Here is a 19,767-nt window from a genome sequence, read left to right as displayed (position 1 = left end):
GGCACTAAAAATAATTGACAGGACTGTTCCCATAATTATTTCAACAAACGTAGTAGAATGCAGATAAAGGTTACCTTTGAGCAGACACAAAGAATGTTAGGATTGCCACCACCACAATTACTGCCAAGGGTTAGAAAACGTACTGCACCTGTACTACACTATGTAATAGCTGACCAGTGGCCATTAAAATCACAAATTCTGTCTTCAGCGATGGTAGGCCTAATGCTACCACGACAAAGTTTGGATTGTCAAGAAGGAAAGAAACTTCATACATCCTAATTTTTGTTTCTTCCTTAGTTCATTGTTGAATAATTTGCTCATAAATATGCCTGGTGTTGACAGCATTTTCCTTTGCTATGATATAAACAAATGTTGCCTAACTGACTTGGATAAACCATGCATACTGTAAACTTGACAGAGAGCTATCTTTTACTGAATCAAATACTGTTTGTGCCCACGAAGGCAATCAATTTGAAATTTGAAAAACATTCATTTTTATATAGACCGTAATATCACTGTTCTAGTATAGATCAAAATATAGTGGGCAATACACAGTGAGCGTATAAAAACTGGGGTTCATAGTTTTGTTACACTGTCACAATTATTGTGTGCTCTATAGCATACCTAGCCAGCCAATTTACCAGTTTAAAGAAGAAAAAAATCACATTTGTAACATCAGTTGATCCCATCCCAGCTTAAAAGCCTCATTGTGATCTTTTGCTCAAAGGACTAATTACATCTGTTGAGCTGTGGAGGGAAAAATCATGAATTCAACATGCAGAGAAAGGGCAATTAAAAAGGTATCTAATGTGATTCGTTTCAAAATTACTTTTTGTTATTTGATTTAAAAAAGGCAGTGGCCTTTGGTTATAAATACAAGTGAGTCATTCACTATGGGATTGCTGGTTCTCTAGCGATATAATTTTCCATTTTGAATGGCCATGCGCAGTATTGTTTTTCATTGCTGTCGGTTTGTATTAATATATTTGCATTCAACTAAATATCTCGGGGGGGTCACGATGGTGCATTAGGAAGCGGCGGTGCACAGCAAGAAGGAACTCTGTTCGAATCCCAGCCTGGGCATTTCTTTTGCATGTTCTCTCTGTGTCTGGTGTCTAGGCTAATTGAAGAGTCTAAATTGCCCATATGTCTGAGTGCGTGAATAGTGTACGTGCCCTGCGGTAATTTGACGGGTGTACTCCTGCCTCTTGCCCAATGCACGTTGGGTAGTAGGCTCCAGAAGCCCCTGCGACCCAGACCATGAAGAAGCGGGTATACATGGGATGGATGAATACCTCGGTTTAAAATCAGATAACTGACATTTTAAACCACGATCTGGATACCAAAAAACAGGTTAAAATTAAGTCCTTGGAGCCAGAGAAGTAGCAATCCAAAACGTATTTTACAAAAAGGCCTCAACCACTTGGGAACTAACCTTACCGACCTTTTTTGGGTATTGCCATATAATTATTTCTATCTGCCAAGGGCAGTACGGCAAATTTTATTATTTAATATCTACTCACAAACAAATGTATTTCCCGCATCTTGCATCCCTGGACTGTGGAGTATTTTCTCCCTCTCTCTCTTTCTCTCTTACACAGACACTTTACTGGAACTGCACTGGTACACCTTTTACTTTACGGAGTATTATTTCACTTATTATCTCAACTCACTGGATGTTAGTTTTTATTGTAGGCTATATTTTTTATTACTTATAGTAATATGTCATTATTATTGTTTATAGTTTATCCTTAATTTCTTATATATTTTTACTAATTTTTACTTAGGTCTATATTTATTTGGGGATGCCTGGAGCCAACGCATTTCATCGTCATAACACTGCTCTGCTGTTGTTACTGCACATATGACAAATAAACTGGAAACTTATAGAGTGTCACAGTGGCTCAAAATAATGTTGCCGTAACACTAGTAGGCTATTATTTCTTGAAGCTAGTTGCGGGTTATTCTTGTGGGCGTAGTTGCACGACAACCAGACATGATGTCCGGCTCACTCACGGTTCATATAAGAATTCAAACCCAAAGAAGGGTGCATGTTCTTCAACCTTGACGCAGCTAACGGCGGAACAGAGAAACTGAGAGTATTGTCTTCTCTAGTTCCGTTTACAATGGCGGCCCCTTTCGCCAGAAGATCGTCATAATAATCTATGCGTTCCATTGGTTATGGGGCTGTCAATCATTTTAGGGGGTTAGGTTTAACTAGTTGAAGAGAGTGGTACTGACTGGGCTGGTTAGGAACTGAACAAAGAACACCAAACTGGTAAGAATAATAATTTTTTCGTGATTTGCCACGGTGGTCGTCTATTGTATGGTTTTATTTAACTAGGCATGCCTTGCAGGTTTTTATCACTGTCTACATTTGAAAGCTTCACGTGAAGCTGAAGCGGAACAGCACAATTTCAGTAGTGGAAGAACATAGCAAGATAACGTTAGCTACTGTAGCTAGGAGCAGACAGGGATGCAAAAGGTCATCACATGATGTATGGTGGCTTGCTAGGTGGCCAATTGTGTTTATCAAGTGTCTACAGCCCTTGTTCTAGTCTTCACATCAGATTAGCGGAACAGAAAAATACAGACCAGGTTAGCTCTTTCGCTTCCTAGTCACACTACCTGAATAGCCATTTTACCTAAGCGTGCTCTATGACACCACTTGACAGCCAAATCAGCAAGCATGCTAGAATGACCAACATGTATGACCTATGGGATTGCCCACAGCCAACTCTCAAAAATGCTAGCAGTTATTTCAGAATGTTTAGTTAGCTAACTATCCTTTTGCGAGATAAAAAAGCACGTTAGCTAATTGTTACGCACCTAATAGGTAGCCTATGGTTAGCAACGTGAGTTAGCTAGACTACCTTAAAGCACACTGGGGTTTAGGAAAGATAATGTTAATTTTCACTAACGTCATCTCGCTATCGTTCGATTTTCTATAGAAAGATCCATTTACATTGACTTGGTGGAAACAGTAAGGTTGCAGTAATAAAGACAGCTATAGCGAACGTTGATTAACGTCCGCTGGCTAGCGGTTTCTTTATGATATATTCTAACGTTATCGTGTAGCCAATCGATACGGCCATTTCATTATTTCGCACAACTAAAACAGACAAAAACTTAACGGTTGTTCACTACACTTCATCACGGGTGTTCACAGCTGCTGTGTTAATGATACGTTCTTCAGCCTCGTGCTTCATTATGCAGTTGGTGCCTGTTCGTGTGGCTGAAACTTGACCAACATTATGGACTAAATTCCTGCACTTTTACGAGGCTAACTTTCATTTTTTAAGTTAGAGAGTCACTGGTTACACGTAACCGGGACTAGTAGGATACAATATATCCAGGGTTCGTTGCATAACGTTAACCATAGCTAGCTGTATCGTAGCAGTAGCTACGACTCGGCAAGTTATTTTCTAAAGATAGCATTGCTTTCTGTTGTTGTGCTTATGCAATTTCGCTGTTTGATGCCATGGAATTGTACATGAAGGCGCGTGTCACATTTACACTTAAGTATTAATAGGAGAATCCATCTGTGATTATGCGACAGAATGTCCCATCACCTGGATAGCTAAACGCATTAATTTCAGTATTTGAAGTCGCCCGGGACGGCTAACGACGCTGGGTCACCCATTTCCAAATAACCGGCCCACCTTAATCGGTTGCTTTCTGCGATTGTACGCTTTCACGGTGTTGCTTGCGCGTTTGCAGTGATTATACGCTAGCTACTAAAAGCGAGCTACGACTCAAATGAGAAATTGAACTATTATGACAATGTGAAATTCTTTTATCTATATTTTATTTTAGGCTACGTTCAATTCACCTATATTTTAAAGGCTGTAATATGGAGAGATAAGATACCCGAGTGTCACAGGCAATTTTCTTCTTCCCCAAAATCTTATTGCCTCAACCTTGAATCGCGTACGTATGAGAGAAGAACATAAACTAATGTACATCTGAAATGGTGTGGAAGAAATATCGCTGCACCGTTTTTAAATAACATTCCAAACTGTCAATATATACCATTACAGTACAAGCATATTGGAAAAAGAGACAAAAAGTAATATTTTCATTTCGGGTAAAAATTCCATCCAATTTTTTTTTTTTTTTTACATAAACCTGCATTGGATTACACAAAGTTTGATGTGGTGTTCTTGGAAAATGCTACAGTAAAATTTCTCCCAAATTGGGTAAGAGCTACTTCCGTACCTGTTCTGTCATAAGTGTCAAAAATTTAATTTTTGACACTTTTAATTTTGGGGAGAAATTGCAATACAAAACATTTTTAAATAAGACTCTGTTGGATTACATAGACCGTTTGGATTGGGATTGTTTGTGAACGCCGCAGTAATATTTCACATAAATCAGGTCACTGCTTCTTCAGGATCTCTTCTGTCACCAAGTATCAAAAGTTTGTGACCTTTAAATATCAGGGATAAATTACAATCCAATATGTCAATTTTCAACAGATTTATATTCCTGTTTTGGTTCATATATACAATTTGGAGTGTTATTTGAAAATGGTGCAGTAATGTTTCATGCACACTATTTCAGATTTAGCCTACATTAGTTTCTGTTCTCTCATGCACCCGTAGCCTAATACAATTATATTTTGGGGAGAAAAAATAGCGTTTGACACTGAGTGGTATATCCTATTTGTAGTAAAATACATGCAAAGCGAACGTAGCGTGAAGTAAAAATGTAAATAAAAAATTTAGTCACATTACTAGCCTACTATTGTTTAATTTCTCCTTTGAGCCGTAGCTCGCATTTCAAAATACATTAGAGCCTTTGCAACGGCGCGAGGACTGCAAGCATACAGCTGCATAACGCAAACGATTTAAGGTGGACTGGCATTTTCGAATCGAGAGAAAACTTTCGCGTCGTTGTTAGCCACTACTTTAATCGTGTATACAGGCTAACGTGAGGTTTTTATTCTACGAGCCATCTAATCAATGCGGTACATTTAATTAATGACCATAGTTACATCAGATTTAAGCGTTCATAGCGTTTTAATGCGTTTCCTTTCAAGTCCCTCCTTTCCAGGATACATTAGTACATGCATAGGCTACCCTTTTTTTAACATTACTGTCATTTTTCAAATAGTTTTATAGTTACTATTAGATATGCTTTAAATGCAAACAAGAATGTCAACTGCAGGAGGTCTACAGTATTATCTTAAACATGCAATGTGTGTATTCATTATTTATTCAGTGTTTTCCCATCTTTTTAATTGTGTATTGTAATTGGGTCTTTGAGCCAAAGACAAATGTCTGTATTTTAACCAACGTGGACCATAAAGTTGGTACTGAACTTGAATTTGAATGGAATTAATTCCTTACTCAAGAACCGAAGAACTGATCCTCATTTGGGAATAAAACGAACGTTACCAGTTATAAATCTAGCTCCTTGTCCACCAAACACCTCTGCTACTGCCAAGTAATGTTATTCAATCCAAGGGTTAATGAAATTACTGAAATTAATTTCTTAATTGTTGGAAAAACAAATAATTTAATAAACAATATACTGTTCACTGCTTAATCTTTGAATTATCAACATCGAGAGATTTTTCTAGTACAGAGGTAATTGCAATTTAAGTGCATTTCTAGTACCTAACTACAAGCTAGAATAAAACCCAAAATATCACACCTTTTTAAACTAAAGAAACAACAGGGATTGATTGGTGTAAGGTTCACAGCAGATGTACCAACAGTGGTCAGTCAGTAGGTCTTATTGTCATTCAGCACAACCAAAGGTTCTTTGAAATGGATAATTAGACCTACAAGTCTGTTGGCCATACTGTTGGTACTGGTATGGGGATAATAACCTACCCTTTCTCCAATTAATATTAGATAAACAATGTCATATTTCTTCTTTGTTGTGCTTTAGTTTCCACATCATGGAAATGCAAATAAGGTAAAATACTGCATGCTCAGATGTGTTATTCCATTGTCCTGTACATGATGTTCCTTTGGTGCTGTTCTAGACACTTCTTTGATTGCGGGAAGTCATTGGCGTCAATCTTGTGGACTGGACTCTGGTTTGCTGCTCTGTAATTCTCTTTATACTGTGGGGGTCGGTAGCGACGCAGGTACAGTAAAGTTAACGACTGGCATTGTAAAACTGCTTCAGAACAGAGGACTCACTGGATCACAGACCCTAAGTGGTTGGGAACCAGGGTCCTTGTGCAGTCTCTAACTAGTCAGTGCTGACATTGCTGTTTGTAGATCTCCAAGGAAAATCATTTTCAATAAAGTGCTTTAAGTTTTCTGTCAAAGTGTTGTCCACATTCGCACCAGACTGTGCTGCTGTGGACATAGAGGTGGGCCATGAAAGCTTGCTGTGTGTTGTGGTTGAGTGACTCTGGTCATCCTGCTGTTGCAGGAAGGGTTCAGCAGCGCGTGGGCGCCCAGGGAGCCATTGCCTGAGTCCCAAGAAGTCGTCACCAAGAGTCAGCCAGATATGAATGCCACCAAGGGAGGCCTGGTCATCTTCACGGCCAACTCCAATCCATCCTGCATGGAGCTGGGCAAGAGGATTGCAGAGTGAGTTTGGTGAATACCATGGGATTCCACACTGCTGAAAAAAGCCTGTGAAATCTTTAATTACAAGCAATACATGCAATACCCAATACAAAAAATATGTTCTGTTCATTGAACAAGGTGTAGCTGACTACGGTCCATGAAAGTTTTTACCAAGGAACAAAACTGCTGTTCTAACTACTGCACCGTTTTTTAAACTTACAAAACTAGCTGAAGCACATCTCAAGCAAATGAGTAGTTTTTCAGTATGAGCCTGAGGCAAGGCCCCTTTCTACCCTTTTAACGTTTCAGACAAAGGTATGCTTTTACAGTGATATTCATTAATTTGGATATGGTTGATCTCCCAAGCAAACGTTTAAGTTCATGCAGTAAAGCAAATACACTACTAGTCCTAGTGTGAAACGGGGGCATATTCATGCCAAACCTATGTGCATTTCTTTTCTTGATTTATTGCATTTTGTATGCCTGTTTCAAAATTTTTATTACATTACGTTATAGGTTATATTTTTAGCATGACACTGACTAAACGTTCTAGTGCTAAAACCATAGCCCTGTCCTCTTGAACAATGAAGTATGATGCACTTTCAGTTTAGGACCCGTGTCCGTTTACTTCTGGTTAGTTTGCTACCTCAGAAATTCATATGCTCACTTCGGTTGCCTCCTGTACTTCACTGACATTTTAAACAGTTAGTTTCTATATACCATTGTGAATAGTGTTTATAGTATCTGTTGTTTGTTTCTATTTAGTGTTCAGCCAGTTTTTTAACCGTTGTTATTTGTATATTATCTCCAGAGCATTTTGGCTACCTAGCTAGTTTAATTAGCCTGTACCAACTGCTATCTTTGACTCTTTTTACTCTTGATGCCTGGATGTCCGTTGTCTTGCTAAAGCGAGCAGTAAAGCTCTTTTTTCAATGCTGGAGAAGACTTTAAGTGGAATGTTTCGTGTTAGATCTTTACTTACGACAGTGAGTACATACACTCGCATGAGACATTTGAGTATTGTGAACGGAGTGTGCATACTCACCCTCATAATTAAAGATGTAACTCAACATTCAGAGTGAGACAGGAATCGTTGAGTCATTTTGAAACTTCATAAGCCATGGAGAAAGTTGCAAAATAGCTCAACGATTCCTGTCTCACTCTGAATTGAAGCAAAACGGTGAGCATGTATTTCACCTATAAACCAAAACATAAGTACTATATTGAGTGACATTTGCATTGATAGACAAAAAAATCAAAATGTAAAAATTTTTTGGGATGTTATACTGGATCCTGCCTTTAGTTTCAAGAAGCATATAAAAAGATGGAACATCTGTGTGCTTCAGACTTCTTCCTTTTGTGATATAAATAGATACAGATACATACATACATTGAAGTGTAACTTGGCCAACCTCAGATATATGAGAAACCCTTAACAGTTGAGGCATTGGTTGAGACATTTCTGCATGCCATGGTTTTCCTGCACTTTTCCTACTGGATGTCATGCAGGTTGCAGGTGAGCAAAACAGCACTGAAACCACTTGAGTCATTGTACGAACAAGCTCTCAAAATGTTTGATTGGAAATTGCGACAATAATGTCGCTGCCATATATTTTCTAGATATAACATTTAATTTTGAGAACCTCATTATGTACTGAGATGTTTGGTGTTTAAGGTGATCAATGAAGCTGCTCCTCCACCCTTGAATACCTTTGTTCAACTCTGCTCTGGGTGGATGTGCAGGGTTACAATGTCAACTAGAAGGGGGCAGTTTAGTGTTCCTAAATGATGTACTGCCTTCGCAAAGTCTTTTTCTTTTTAAGCTTTAAAGGAATGGAATGAGCTTCCCACTGATCTGGACATTTGCAGACTTTTTCCTGTGAAGTCAAATAATAGATGTTATGTTACCAGACAAGTTTGCATTACTTTAAATTTGGTGCAGCAATTGTATTTGTATGCCATGATTTTATGGTTGCATTTGCATTTGTGTGTTCTCAGGGAGCTGCCAGGGGGGCCTTGAAATGATGGCAAATTATTGAAAACTTTAATTGCAAAAAAACTCAAGACATAGCCTAAGTAATTATTCAGCTAAATAAATAACACGAAGGAAGCAATGAATAGTATATAAAATAACCTTTTTACTTTCTATAGATTAAGAAGGATTTTTGCTTTGAGATGTGGGCGGGCTGTAATATTTCCATGGACACGGGGGGTCTTTGGCGCAAAAAGGTTGAGAACCACTGTTCTGTACCACTATTTATATCATTGTCCAGGGTCTGTAGATGGAAATGGCCCGTTAGCTAAAAGAAATAAGGCGGAACTGTGCCATTTTTCGTAGTGCAATCTAATATTTTGGATTGGATGATTTGCATGCTTGTATTGCTGCAAATTATGAAGGATTGGTTGAATCGTTAAATCATCTCGGCACTGTTTGTCACCACGCTGTCTGCACTGGTAAAGCCCAACTCTCCAGTGTTCACTTCACTTGTGCTTCCATGTGTGATGCCAGGTCTTCCTTACTGATGTGTGACTTATTTTCTGAATGTATCTGAATGGCAGTGTTTCTGTCTTCCTGAGCAGGCGCCTCGGAGTGGAGCTGGGGAAAGTGCAGGTGTATCAGGAGGCCAATCGAGGTGAGTTTAGCCCTGAAGGCCACAGAGATCTCCACTCACTGGACATTTCTCACTAAACAAAGGTTCTGGTCCCCAATGGCACTGGAACTCTCAAGGTCATGTCTTGTGAAAGTGAATGTAAGAACTTTCAGAGTTTGAAAGGGGAAGTTATGAGCTTGATATGGATTGCAGTATTTTGATAATCAACCTTTTTTGCTCCATTTTTGCTGTTGCTGCACTCCTTGTGGCTGCTGTTTAGATGAGCGTTGAATATATTTGTGTATTTGGGAAATGGCACTGACTAATTTCTTCATGAATCTTGAGTGGTGTTGTTGAGAAGGAAATAAACACCCTTCTCTTGCAATGAAGCGGCAATCCAGGCAGGAAAACACTTGACATTTTATTGATTTATGAGGGTCTTTATTTCTACAGAAAGAGTATGCCTGCTGACAGAGTTAACACCGTACTAAAAAAAAAAATCCTTGTTTACAGCAGTCCTTTTAACCAGGGGTCTGCAACCCTGGTCCTGCAGAGCCGTAAGCTCTGCTGGTTTTTGTTTTCATCTTAAAATTTGCACTCAGTTTAGACCCATGCAACCATGTGAAGTAAGTTAACTGTGTAATCATCCGCTCTACTAGATTAAGTGCAGAGTAACAACAAAAACCAGCTGAGCCTGTGGCTGTCCTGGACCAGGGTTGCAGACCCATGCTTTATATTCTGTGAGAGAGGCTACGCACCCCTGTGCATGTCTGTACCAAGGACAATCGCCTCATTAGCTTGAAAAGTAAAACTTTCCCAGTGTCCAGCTGCATTCTCCCTCCTTGCTTTTTCTTCCAGTGACCTTCAGTATGCAATTATTGTACGTTGCTTTGGATAAAAGCGTCAGTGGAATAAATGCAATGTCAATGTAATGTTCTTCAAGGCCCGGAGGAGGAAAATTTTGGCCTGTGATATATTGGTGTCTGACTCATCAGCCCTCATCGTATAGAAGATACAAGCAATGGAGTTATAGGACATCATTTTATATAACCTGTTATAAATGTAGTAATAATAATAATGATATGGATAAAAACATGTAACTCTTATACTGTTCTCTTTGCTTCTTTTGGAAATGTGTGTTTTTTTATGCCTCCTGGCATTTGTTCTACATATGGAAATCCTCTGCCCTCTTAGGTAATGATTATTTAACCTTCAGCTCTGCATTCAGATCCAGTCATAGATCTGTGTGTACCACTGCGTCTGTTCTTCCTATAGTGACTGAAAATTTTGCTTCTCTTTTTAGCTGAGGTGCACACACTCAGGTTATGAATTAAGTTGCTAACATTTGTTTCTAAATATGGTTCAGTATGGGTGATACCTGCATTGTTAATCAGGTAGGTGATGCATTTGTGTGGCAGTCTAATGAACCTATGGCAGGGCTTAGTCAAAAGGTGTGTTCTCATATCAGTGCCCTGATTGGATTAAGCTCATTTCGCAATGAATTTCTGTTGAAGTGAAATTTATTTCATCTACAACTAAAGGATCCCTTTTAAAGCACCATAAACATTACCTTAAAAGGATCTAAATAATTATTTGAAATACATTTGCACAATCCAAACACAAATATAGCACAAATAACCACCATTACCAACTTACATTACAGTAGTGACAATTCAGATTGATCTTGTTTTCTTGCTTTTCAACCATTGTTGAGGTGAAGTTGCTCAACCATTTACTTCCTATCTGAGTTGAAGGGTTTCCTCTTTTTTTTTTTTTTTTAAAAGGACGCATGTTCATATATCTCCTTGCAGTCACTGTATAAAATAATGGCTTGGCTGTATGATAATTGACCTCCTGGTGTCTGAAAATGCTTTTTAATACGGAAACACTTTCAGCTGACAGTCTGGTTCCCTCTTTTCAAGAATTTAGCTGGATTCAGATGTTTGTTTTAGAGTGTGCGCTGGCGAGCGTGACGTACGGAACTAGAAAGCAGGACTTTAACACAATGAATGAGTGGGCGGCGTAGGGAAGTTGTGCGTTCAGATCATGGTGTGTCTTTGCGGTTGGCCAGAGATGTGTCCCCTGATTGTTCACGGGCAGTCGTGTGGAATGGCTTCCCCCTGCTTGTTGTTGGCTTGTCATGTGAGCCATGCTGAATTTCCCTTTGGAAACAGAATTTCCCTTCCCAAGTTCATATTTGCATTTCTGAATGTCATCATGCACTCCCAAGCTTTGCCCTGTGGAATTGTAGGTATCCTTCTTAAAGATGAGCAAAAAAACTCCTGTTAAAATGTTACTATTTTAGTTACTACTTACTGCATTTACTATTTACTACTATTTATTGTTTTATTGCACTCAAAATAGGAGACGAAATAGGAGACACGCCTAACCTTTAACTAAGGTAAAATTGTTCAAAGGAATAAGTATGTCAGAAACTTGTCACCCCTAGAAATTCTTGGGAGCAGAATCTAATAGAAGTATATTTCCATATATTTTATTTTTTCCAGTTCATCTGAGTCTTTAGGAACTTATACTGTAAGAGGGCTTCATTTGGCATCCATCAATGTGTGGTAGGTCAGAGAACAAAAAAATAAAATGAGAGAAATTTTTTTATTTTTTTATTTTTTTTTACAGCAGTTGGTTTCATCTTGGGGTCAAAAACTGCAATTCAATGCCACCGCAATGCTAGCAAGCTATTTGGAAGGCTTTCCAGAAGTTGTCTAACCGCAAATGCTCAAACTTTGATTGGGAGCGTGTTGTATGGTCAGATTGCATAAAAAGTGGAGCTTTTTGGCCACAAACACCAGAGATGAAAGGAAAATGATTTCATGTTAAAACAGTCGTATCACCATAAGATTATAAGAGCACTGTATATTTCACATGGTCATGGAATCTAATGCACAGCTGCTGAGGTCATGCAGGTGTTAAATGCAAAGTTTGTTAAACCAACAAAGGGTGAAGGGTGGACACACCTTTTGACGGTGTCGGTAATTATTTACACTACGCACCTCTCCCGTCAAATACATTTCAAAAAGTTTCTGCCGATATCGGAGGTTCATGATTTAATTCTGAGCTGAATGACTGCTGTGCAGTATTATGAAGACGGTTATTGGAATAAACAGGAGTACTTTGTTTCATTTTGAAATTTACTGCCAGTGGTTTTAGCATATTCCTTTAAAAAAATAAACTAGCGATTGAAGAATGTAGCTAATAACAAACAAAAAGAAAAGGCTTAAAAATGGATGTTTATGGAAGAGAATTTGTGTTTTTTTCAAGGCAGATTCACATTTGTTTGCATATAGATAGAATTTAAATGTTGGTTGCTGAATTTTGAATGAACTTTAATACATGGGAGGCATGGGCAGTTTTATAGCCAAGACTTATGGTTTTCAGTCTAGTTTTATGTGGGGTGGGGGGGTTAGAGAATTGCTGAGGAGACTAATTTCCTTCACATGCTGATTCTCTGTAAGCAGAGACTCACTGCATGTGTTTAACTTGCTACGGACACTTATTTGTTTGACGTTGCATCATTGAGGCAGTTCTCTGTATCTGCTGTTTTGAAGTAAATGGAGGCGGTCCCTTGGCATTTTGCTCACTGCGCAATATCTCTGTCCCCACAGAAACACGAGTTCAGATTCAGGAGTCTGTTCGAGGAAAAGATGTCTTCATCATCCAGACGGTCTCTAAGTAAGTCTCCTCACAGGAGGCCTGATGGGATTAATGAAGCATGGTAACAACTTGTTGCTAGGGAATGTTGATTAAAGCACGGGAGAACTGCTACAGAAGAAAGCCTGACATGTTAATTGGCCAGAAAGATGTGTTGTTCAGATCGTGCGACAGTGAGAAGTCTCTCATGCTCAGTTTCCGCTCACTTTAATGCGGTAGGGAAAGAAGGGCACCCGCTCGCACTTGATTGGCAGAAATACGTGTGCTGTTCCCAGCAAAGGGCTGGCAGTGTGGTCTAGGTGGCCATTTTAGCTTCACCCTGTCTGCTCATCCGTATGTCTCTCATTCTGTCCCACCTGCCCTTCGTCTCTCTGTCTGCCGCAGTCCGGCTTGCACGCCCCCTGTCTCTCACACTCTCGCTCCGTATCTGTCTCTCCGCAGAGACGTGAATACGATCGTCATGGAGCTCCTGATCATGGTGTATGCCTGCAGGACCTCCTGTGCGCGCAGCATCATCGGGGTCATACCGTACTTTCCCTACAGCAAGCAGTGTAAGATGAGGAAGAGGGGCTCCATTGTGTCCAAGCTCCTCGCCTCCATGATGTGTAAAGCAGGTGAGGCTCTACGCTGAGCGCTCGCTGTCACCCTTAGCCGCAGACCAGCGTGACTCGTCTTCGCATGCCGGTGCATTAAGGAATAGGATCTGTTTACCAACAAGTTCTCCATTGTGTACCAAATTTTGGATTGAAAAGAAGACTCTTTCTGGACAGACAATAATATAATATATGTTTCAGGTCATTAATTAACACCTGCCCATGTAAAAGACAATTTAATTAGTATGTGCATAGTATCTGCATGTGCACACATATGTTCATATATGTACGCATACACGCACAGTCGCACACACACTCTCATCTTCTCCTTTTCCTATCCTGCAGTATTCCTGTTTCTCCTTCATTTAGTATCACCCTCGTTATCTTTCTCAACAGGGCAGGTGCATTACAAACTATTGATCTATGTTAAGATATTTTCCTTAAATCTCTGGCCAATTAATTTTCACCTACATTCAAAGAGGCAGTGAGAAAGCTGGGTGGCTATGTTTTAAATATTAAATGGAAAAAGTAAGATTAAAGTGCAAAATGTCTACTAAAGTTGTGATGGGTGCAATTTGATTGTGACAGTCAATTAGAAACTCTACCCTCATTAGGACAGATTAAAATTTCTATTTGCAGAGGTCATTGATTCAAAGAATGTGTATTGCCATTCCTTTGAAGTTGTTTAAAACCCATTTTATCAGTAATTTACCTGTGAAGCCCTTTTATAATGTTGATCACCAGGCTCTGACTTCATAGTGTCTGTGGATTTCCCTGTAGGGCTGACCCATCTGATCACCATGGATCTGCACCAGAAGGAGATCCAGGGTTTCTTCAATATCCCTGTGGATAACCTGCGTGCCTCCCCCTTCCTCCTGCAGTACATCCAAGAGGAGGTAAGCCTGGCTACAGCGATGCACAGGAAGCTCACGCAGACAAACCCTGTAGGTGACACTTATGACCCATAGTGGCTTTGAATGGCAGCCTAGGGAACCCCATAATGGCTGCCACTGGCTGTGACACGTCAACTACAATTAATAATAATTTCTGTAGTACAAGATGGTGGAATTGAAATGTACTGCTTCGTGAACTTACAGGTATGTTAGGCTTGGAACAATGGCCATTCAACAAAAGCCTTTTTGTCTTTGAAGAGGGCCTGTTCATTTTGCGATTCTAATGATAATCCTGCGGAAAGATATAAGATTTTGTGAGTGAAGCACAAGGAAAGTAAATTCCAAATTAATATCTCAGCTGGTCTGTGTTGTTTGCCATTGTACATTTCCCCAATTGAAATTGAGTTTTATTGGCACTTTCACTTTTAATAAAGGCTTTACTTTTTCATTGTTCAATCTGGCGCAGTTTAGTGTTGCTGTGGGCTATACTTGAAATTATTCCAACTCATGCCTTGACGTTTATTTTATTGCTTTTAGAAGTTAGGCTGTTTGTTGCATAAATGCTTTGATTTGTTTTTCTATTGATGAAAGTTTCCCAGCTTTGAAAATGCTGACATTGCGTTTGTGCCCTGCACCACATTCCTTGCACCACAGTGGTGTGTTCATTGTTCAACTCCCAAAAAAAAACTCTAATATTTCTAGTATGTTATTTTCTCATGGTGTGTGCGTCACCGTAGGTTTTCTAGTCTGGCCCCCCTTCTTTTTTTCTGTTGGGCTCTTTTGTTGGGCTTTGATGATTAAACCCAAATTCTGGCAATTCTTATGTTGGTGTCTTTGCTGACAGATATGTAGAATTCTTAAAACTAGAAAGGTCATACAGAATTATCTGTAGATATATATATATATATATTTTTTTTTTTTAAATGGTGAAGTATTTTCTTCCTTTGGCATTTTACAGACAAATTAAATTTTTACTTCATAAGTGTTAAATCCTCTCCTTTAGTATTTCATATCTATGCAAGTGAATAAAATTAAATATTCATATGAATAAGCCAGGAGGCTTTGTAACCATATTAGAAAACTTGTCTCTACAGACTAATAAAATGAGGGTATGTTTGGTATGTTTGTTATGTTGGGTCTGTAAACGGTAGTACTCTCTCTTCAGTCTGCAGGGTGTGCACGATTCTTCTCAGTCTCCAGAAGTCTTGCTCCCTGCTTTGGGAAATAAGGACCAATAAGGCATTTAAGTACTTTCGTGAGAAGACAAATTTCCTTTCTCTTTTCTGGCTTGTTTCCCCTTGAAGAGTGTGAAAGCGTCCTTGGTGTGTGAAAGCATGTGCCCCTGCAGTGAGGCTTGCAAATGAGGGTTGGGTGTATGTGTTTAAAATCTGCAGATTCCTGACTATAGAAATGCAGTAATTGTGGCCAAATCTCCGGCTTCTGCAAAAAGGTATGTTCACTCCTCTCTTTCTCCTCTGTGTTTTTTCCCCCCCATTTCTACAGTCTCTTGTCCACATCATGTCTTTGCCAGTCTTTGTCAGTGGGTGATTGACAGCTTGCTGAATTGAGCTGGTGTAGAGCGTCTGAGGTGCAGGCGAGTTGAACTGTAGCGTGCTGTTCCCACAGGGCGCAGTCTTTCGCTGAGAGACTCCGGCTGGGCATCGCGGTCATCCACGGCGAGGCGCAGGACGCCGAGTCGGACCTTGTGGATGGCCGGCACTCCCCTCCCACTGTCAAAAACATCGGCGCCATACACCCCAGCCTGGAGATACCCTGTAAGTACCCTCGGCAGCTGAGGAAGACACATTAGCACTACATACTGTATGCGGCTGCTTGTGTATTGTTAAATGTGACTTAACGGGACATTCTAAGATTTAAAGATTTGTCTATGTGTTACCAGTGCTGATTCCCAAAGAAAAGCCTCCAATCACCGTGGTTGGGGATGTCGGGGGACGGATCGCTATCATTGTGGTGAGTTTTGGAGCCAATCTCCTATTTGAATGCAGTTTGAGAACAACCACATGAAGAACAGGATCTTTGAGGTACCCATATAAGTCTTGAGAGGCTGATACCAGCTTTTGTGCTGGTGCAGTTTACTGTAAATCTCTACCCTCTCAAAGTCAGCAGTATATTAACACTTTTGCCTTCAGCTGTGCGTGGCTGTAGTATGTCACTGAAATTGCTTGTCCTTGTTTGTTCCCCCCCAGGATGACATCATTGATGACGTGGCCACTTTCCTGGCAGCAGCAGACACTCTGAAAGAGAGAGGGGCTTACAAAATCTACGTAATGGCAACACACGGCATCCTGTCCTCTGACGCACCCCGGCTCATAGAGGAGTCAGCCATTGATGAGGTCAGACATCCTGTTGTGAACAATGAGGCTCGGTGCTCAGTTCAGGCTGCGATTTTGTTGTGGAAACGATGCTGAATAAATGAAGCTTTTATTGCTGGTACAAAATTTCCAGGCCTATTTTAAGGTAGGTCTGTTACAGATGGACCGTGTCTCAGGTTTTGGAGTGGGCGGTTGGTCACGCGATGCCGTCCGTTCTCTGGGCCTGGTTTTTGTGGTCGGTGACGCGCGGTCAGCACGTCAAGGCGCTCATGCGGTGATGCCCTTCCCCTCCAGGTGGTGGTGACCAACACGATCCCCCACGAGATCCAGAAGCTGCAGTGCCCCAAGATCAAGACGGTGGACATCAGCATGATCCTGTCCGAGGCCATCCGCCGCATCCACAACGGGGAGTCCATGTCCTACCTGTTCCGCAACATCGGCGTGGACGACTGACGGCGCGGCCGGGGCGTCTCGCCCGCCCCCCCGGCGCCCGGCTGCACGGTGGCCAAGTCTCGCTCGGTGCGCTCGCTTTGCCTCAGTGTTGCGGGGACTCCGTGCTCCGAAGCTGAAGCTGTACGCCATAGATTTTAATTCTCCGTTTCCGGTAGACCTTTCGGGCCCAGGATTCGTTATTTTATTGAAGTTGTTTCCACCGCTTGAAGCAAACGTAGTCTCTGAATCAGTGCTTGCTAATGTACGGTCGGTTGTCCGTGGATCGCTGCCGTTGCCAGAATGTGCAGATCTGTGAGTGAATTTGAAGGGGAGGGTGGTAATGGTTGTGCAGTGCAGCATGAATTCAAATGGCAGGTAGAAGCTTAGTCATTTTTTATAAAACCCACTGCAGTTAAAGGCCAAACCAGGGATTTCAAACAGCTGGGAATCGATTGTCAGCACCTTGCAGCAGCCTTGGACCTCTTCATTTTCTGGCTCTGTATGTACAGTGACACTCTTTGCCCTCTGTCATAATCACAGGGTCCCATCTCCCCTGTCCTACACTTATTTTTATTTGCTGTGGGACGTTCCATACCTGTATTGTGACTGGCTTCATCCCTGAAGCCGCCCTGGGCAGGCATATACCTCCACTGCTCGAAAGCTTTACAGCAGTTTATACTTGACTGTATAATCATGTCATTTTGCCTCAAGTTTCTCTCTTTTGTACTTTTTATCTGTCTAAAATACGATAGCTGTCCCAGAGTGTAAAACAGGGTATAATACACTTCAAAATGGTTATCTATTCTTAAATCTTTTTATACTCTAGTAGATGGAAAGAGATGCCTGAAATAACATCACAACCCAAATGTAAAGTTTAAATGAAATAATGTTTTTGTTTGTTCACCGTGAAGGCGTGTCCACTTTTTACGAGGTACCAGTTTCCCCCAGAATCCCTCAGGCTTCCTAGTTAACTCTGTACTTGTGACCCTGGGTGTTGCTCTGACTTTTCAGTGTAATCTCATGTTTAAATGATCTGGGAGTAAGATTTGGTGTTTATTTAATTGCTTCCATTTATTTTCTGATAACTCAGTCCTTTCTGTAAACACAGGCCGTATGCCTTCAAAAGCTGATCCTGGAACACCACACCGCTTAGCGGAGACAAAAATACTTTTTAATTACCTTAAATTACGGGGCTGTAAATGTACTGGATATTAATATTTTAAATTTAGAAGACAATGAGCAAAAACTAAAAAAATATTTATTTTTATTTATTTATTCTTTTTGTCACTAGGTGGTGTCACTGAGTGTTAAATTTGGTTTCTCAGGAGAACTGTTGAATATAAGTGAAGAATGATGTAAAACTGGGAGGACTTGTCTCACATTAAGAGCCAGGACTGCTGGCTGAAGGCTGGGGGGGTGGGGGGTGGGTGGGTGTGGAGCAGACACCCGACACCTGTTTTTGGTTGAATTGTAAACCTTTCCTTGCATTTTTAATGGATCATTTTAAGGCCAATTCAAGTGGAAAAAAAAGAAACACCAGATGAAAGCAATTACCCCAGCCCTAGCTTTTGTATTTATTTTCAGCGACTGATAAAAAATAAAAACGGTCAAATTTCCTCTGACTTGACGTTGTGTTTTTACTTCTAGTGACATGTCTGAAGAATTGTTAGTCATATGACTCCCATTTCTGGGTTACACCATCCTCTACAGGGCCTGCATGCTGAGGAGCCTGTGTGACCATTGTGGATGAAATTGATGACTCGATGTTTTGGATGTACCCTGTACACCAAGTCTCGCTGTGCTATCCGTTTACATCACTGGGACACCATGCGACTGGGGAAGAACATGTGCACTCTCTAAGGATGTCCATTTGGGCAGCCCTGTTCCCTGATCAGATGGGGTAGTGCAATTAGCGCTTAGCATGTGCAATTAGTCTCTTCCTGTGTCCTGTCAGAGCTGCTGACTCATCTTCCCGGTCTCTGGCCGGATCCTTGTTGTGGGAGAGTGCAGGCCCTTTGCTTTTAGTCCCCTGGCTTGTTTGAGTTATTAGTTGATTGAGATTAATGGTAATTGCACTCTTTTTTTTTGACAGTGGCCACTTGAGCCTGACGTCAGTGCAGTCACTGCCATCTGCTCCTCCAGGATGTTATGCCTAATTTTGTGCAGAAAAACAAAATCAAACCCATGCCTTCCAATTGTATGGACCAAGTAACACCATTCTCGTCTTGCCTATCCAACCATCTATGAACGTACAGAATAACTAATTGGATGAAACTAAATTCAAAAATGTAGATTGAATATTTTCAATGGTGGCACAATAGGCTGATCTATACATATCCTCTGTGGGGATATTTGTGAGCAGCACCAAGGTCATAGATTTTGGAAACTGAAGGAGAGCTCAAATATTGGACTGCAGGGGCTTGAGTGGATGTTCCTCATCGCTCCTACCACTGGCCACGCCGGCTTGCAGTGAAAGATCGTTAATGGGTGAAAGCCGTCTCTCCTCTGGCACACGTAGTTCCTGCTCACGTCCGTCCTCCGTCCATTATGTGACCCCCTGCTCGGCCAGAGGCCTCTCCGCCTCTTTCAGGCTGCTGTTTGTCTCCACCCGCTCAGCCATTACAGCCTGCGAACACCATGCAAACACAGCCCTCTGTCTGATGGGCCACCTGCCAAACACCGTCCCTCATAGCGTCCTCCCCAAACAATACCTGCTATCCCAGAGT

The 19,767-nt window shown here is 40.9% G+C and overlaps 1 protein-coding gene across 4 annotated transcripts; it reads left to right on the top strand.

The window, feature by feature from the left end:
- The first annotated feature begins 2,121 nt into the window (after positions 1-2,121).
- On the top strand, positions 2,122-18,657 carry LOC135248236 (phosphoribosyl pyrophosphate synthase-associated protein 2). 4 transcript variants are annotated; one of them, XM_064322608.1, is made up of 12 exons: positions 2,122-2,278; positions 5,996-6,100; positions 6,394-6,554; positions 9,114-9,166; positions 12,745-12,811; positions 13,232-13,404; positions 14,164-14,279; positions 15,671-15,726; positions 15,903-16,051; positions 16,177-16,247; positions 16,484-16,630; positions 16,904-18,657. In XM_064322608.1, exons 3-12 carry the CDS (start codon positions 6,472-6,474, stop codon positions 17,060-17,062), a joined length of 1,074 nt encoding a protein of 357 aa, XP_064178678.1. In that variant the 5' UTR covers positions 2,122-2,278; positions 5,996-6,100; positions 6,394-6,471; the 3' UTR covers positions 17,063-18,657. The 4 variants fall into 4 exon arrangements, with proteins under 4 accessions (XP_064178678.1, XP_064178677.1, XP_064178676.1 ...); XM_064322607.1 differs by lacking the exon at positions 5,996-6,100 and having other exon boundaries at positions 2,123-2,278; XM_064322606.1 differs by lacking the exons at positions 2,122-2,278; positions 5,996-6,100 and adding an exon at positions 2,298-2,598.
- The last annotated feature ends 1,110 nt before the right edge of the window (positions 18,658-19,767 follow it).

Source organism: Anguilla rostrata, chromosome 2, assembly GCF_018555375.3.
Source record: "Anguilla rostrata isolate EN2019 chromosome 2, ASM1855537v3, whole genome shotgun sequence".
NCBI lineage: Eukaryota > Metazoa > Chordata > Actinopteri > Anguilliformes > Anguillidae > Anguilla > Anguilla rostrata.
This window is presented reverse-complemented; position numbering and strand designations above follow the sequence as displayed.

Bases quoted from the DNA above. Each gene is read 5' to 3' on its own strand.
- LOC135248236 (XM_064322606.1), top strand. From the start codon at position 2,494: ATGATGTATGGTGGCTTGCTAGGTGGCCAATTGTGTTTATCAAGTGTC. The intron at 6,555-9,113 runs GTGAGTTTGGTG...CTTCCTGAGCAG, and splicing joins CTGGGCAAGAGGATTGCAGA to GCGCCTCGGAGTGGAGCTGG. The intron at 14,280-15,670 runs GTAAGCCTGGCT...TAAAATCTGCAG, and splicing joins TGCAGTACATCCAAGAGGAG to ATTCCTGACTATAGAAATGC.